This window comes from Penicillium coprophilum, assembly GCF_028826855.1.
Source record: "Penicillium coprophilum strain IBT 35676 chromosome Unknown utg000004l_segment0_segment0, whole genome shotgun sequence".
NCBI classification, from domain to species: Eukaryota; Fungi; Ascomycota; class Eurotiomycetes; order Eurotiales; family Aspergillaceae; genus Penicillium; species Penicillium coprophilum.
Window position 1 is genome coordinate 5993368 of NW_026622723.1, and position 2152 is coordinate 5995519.

The 2152-nt window shown below is 43.6% G+C and overlaps 1 protein-coding gene across 1 annotated transcript; it reads right to left on the reverse strand.

Annotated features, from left to right (window-relative positions):
- Positions 1 to 849: 849 nt before the first annotated feature.
- On the reverse strand, positions 850 to 1878 carry N7500_006694 (ankyrin repeat domain-containing protein; the record flags this gene model as incomplete). The annotated part of the gene is made up of 1 exon (XM_056677838.1): positions 850 to 1878. One exon carries the CDS (start codon positions 1876 to 1878, stop codon positions 850 to 852), a length of 1029 nt encoding a protein of 342 aa, XP_056532838.1.
- Between the last annotated feature and the right edge of the window lie 274 nt (positions 1879 to 2152).

Genomic DNA, 2152 nt, shown 5'->3' on the forward strand with positions numbered 1-2152 from the left:
ACAACCCTGGATGTACTCTGTTCTTGCTGGGTGGGTTTCGTCCTTTGATATGTTCAACAAGTTCAAGAATAAGGAACGGAACGTACGAGCTACATGTGCATAGGCAGAGGCGTATCTTGAGACGCCATAGGGTAAGGTCTGGGCCAAGAATGGAGTGATGCTTCAGCTTTTCCAAGAAATCTAAGACCGAATTCAGGTAAACACCGAGCGATCGATTATATCTTTAGTGATAAATATGTCTGGATATATAATTGGTCAATCACCAGAAAATTCGAATTTACGCCAAACCCTTCTGCTAAGAAAGATGGCTTTGATCTATGTTTTCTAATATTGTCGTACATATCAAGATGAGATTTTCAGCCTGAACTACGACCATAACAATCAGTAATAGCAATTCAATGTTGAATAATTTGCAAATCAGTGTTGAGAATTTCAAGGTCTACTTCATTCTTCTTGACAGATCATGGCGGTTCTATTGGAAAGTTTGGCCCATACCTATATATTTCATATATCTGAAGAGGCTTCCTTCGTTCATATTTGTCCACCCGAGCAAGAGTTTTGGAGCATCTATCCTCGAGGGGTTGATTCCTTAAAGTATAGACAATATAATGTCTTACCGAAGTTATTTAGGTTCTTTTTGTTTCTGATATTGCAGCACCATTTTAGCTCGAACTTTCAAATTGTGATATACTTCTAGGTAATGAATTCAAATTGACAAACATAGTTTCCTATACAATATTTCATACTGCTCCAGTGCATGTCTGGTCAATATGTCAAGCAAGACACCCCCAATACAGCTAGTCATTGGCATGATCATTCCAAGGCATGCTTTTCCCTCGGTTCAGATATTCATGCCTTGTACTCAGGTGGCGGGTTCGAAGCCACCGGTGCTTTCGGTAGTGAAAGGACCTTTGGCTGCGTGGCTGCATGGTTACGCAGTATCATTCTGATCTTTGGATTATGGGAGTGAAATTCAGGGGTTCTGCCATCGTTGTCCTTTGAATCAACCCGAGCACCATGCGCAAGTAAAAGCTTGATCATGTCAGTAGCTTCGGTCATGTACCCCATGCTCTCAGCAATGACAGCCACATGAAGGGCCCGATATCCGTAAGAGTCTTTCATTTCCGTGTCCGTGCCATGATTCAAAAATATTCGAACCATCTCAATCTTTCCAGCCCTGATAGCCTTGTAGAAATGCAACGCTTTCTCTCGATCGGTAGTTTTACTCAGTTCTGGATAACTGCGTAGAAAGACTTCGACTACCTGTTCATGACCTTTTGCAACTGCGTATGCGAAAGGCGTGTTTCCTGCGTAATCTTTTGAATCGACTTCCAAACTGGGACCGACCAATCTGGCCCATACTGAGCGATCTAAAGACTTGTCATGCTTTAGGAGAAGCTCGCAAATTTCATGATATCCCTTTGCAGCCGCCAAGTGCAGCGCCGTCTGTTCCCCATTGCTGCCTAAAGTGGGGGTGTTGCAATCCAGCAAGAGTTGAACTATTTCTGTATGGCCAAAGGCTGCAGCAATGTGAAGGAGCCTATATGTCTCGCTTTCTTTTGTCTGGGCTGTAGGAGGATCACATTCGAGCAATAAGCGAACAATCTCTTTCTGGCCTGCTCTTACAGCAAGACGGAGTGGAGTTGCGCGGTTGCCATCTTCAATCCGAGGTGATGCATTATTCTCAAGAAGAAGCCGGGCGATATCCCAATAGCCCTGTCTGGCTGCATTATGAAGAGCCGAAGTTCCGATCTCGTCCACAGTATTCGGATCCGCCCCGCCCTCTAAGAGTGCCGTGACAAGATCGAGTCGGCCCTGATCGGCCGCAAGAATGATGCTTTCAGGGGTTTGCGGTTCTTTTTTTGATTTTTCAGCCATTTTGACACATGGATACAATTTAATGATAATGATGGGAACGAAGTTGGAGTTGATAATAGTCCCATGTCGAATCCTTTTGGCTTTTTTAGCGTGAATTGACTTAGCCCATTCCAGTGCCAATAAGCGAAACTCATCAACGGGGCCTTGCCCAGGATCATTACGTGGATGTGTAAACTTCCCAAGTATCATACCAAAGTCGTAAGAACGATTCAAGTAAATTTATCAATAATGACAGCGTAGTTTCTCATTTTTCTCCAAACTCGATGGTATAGAA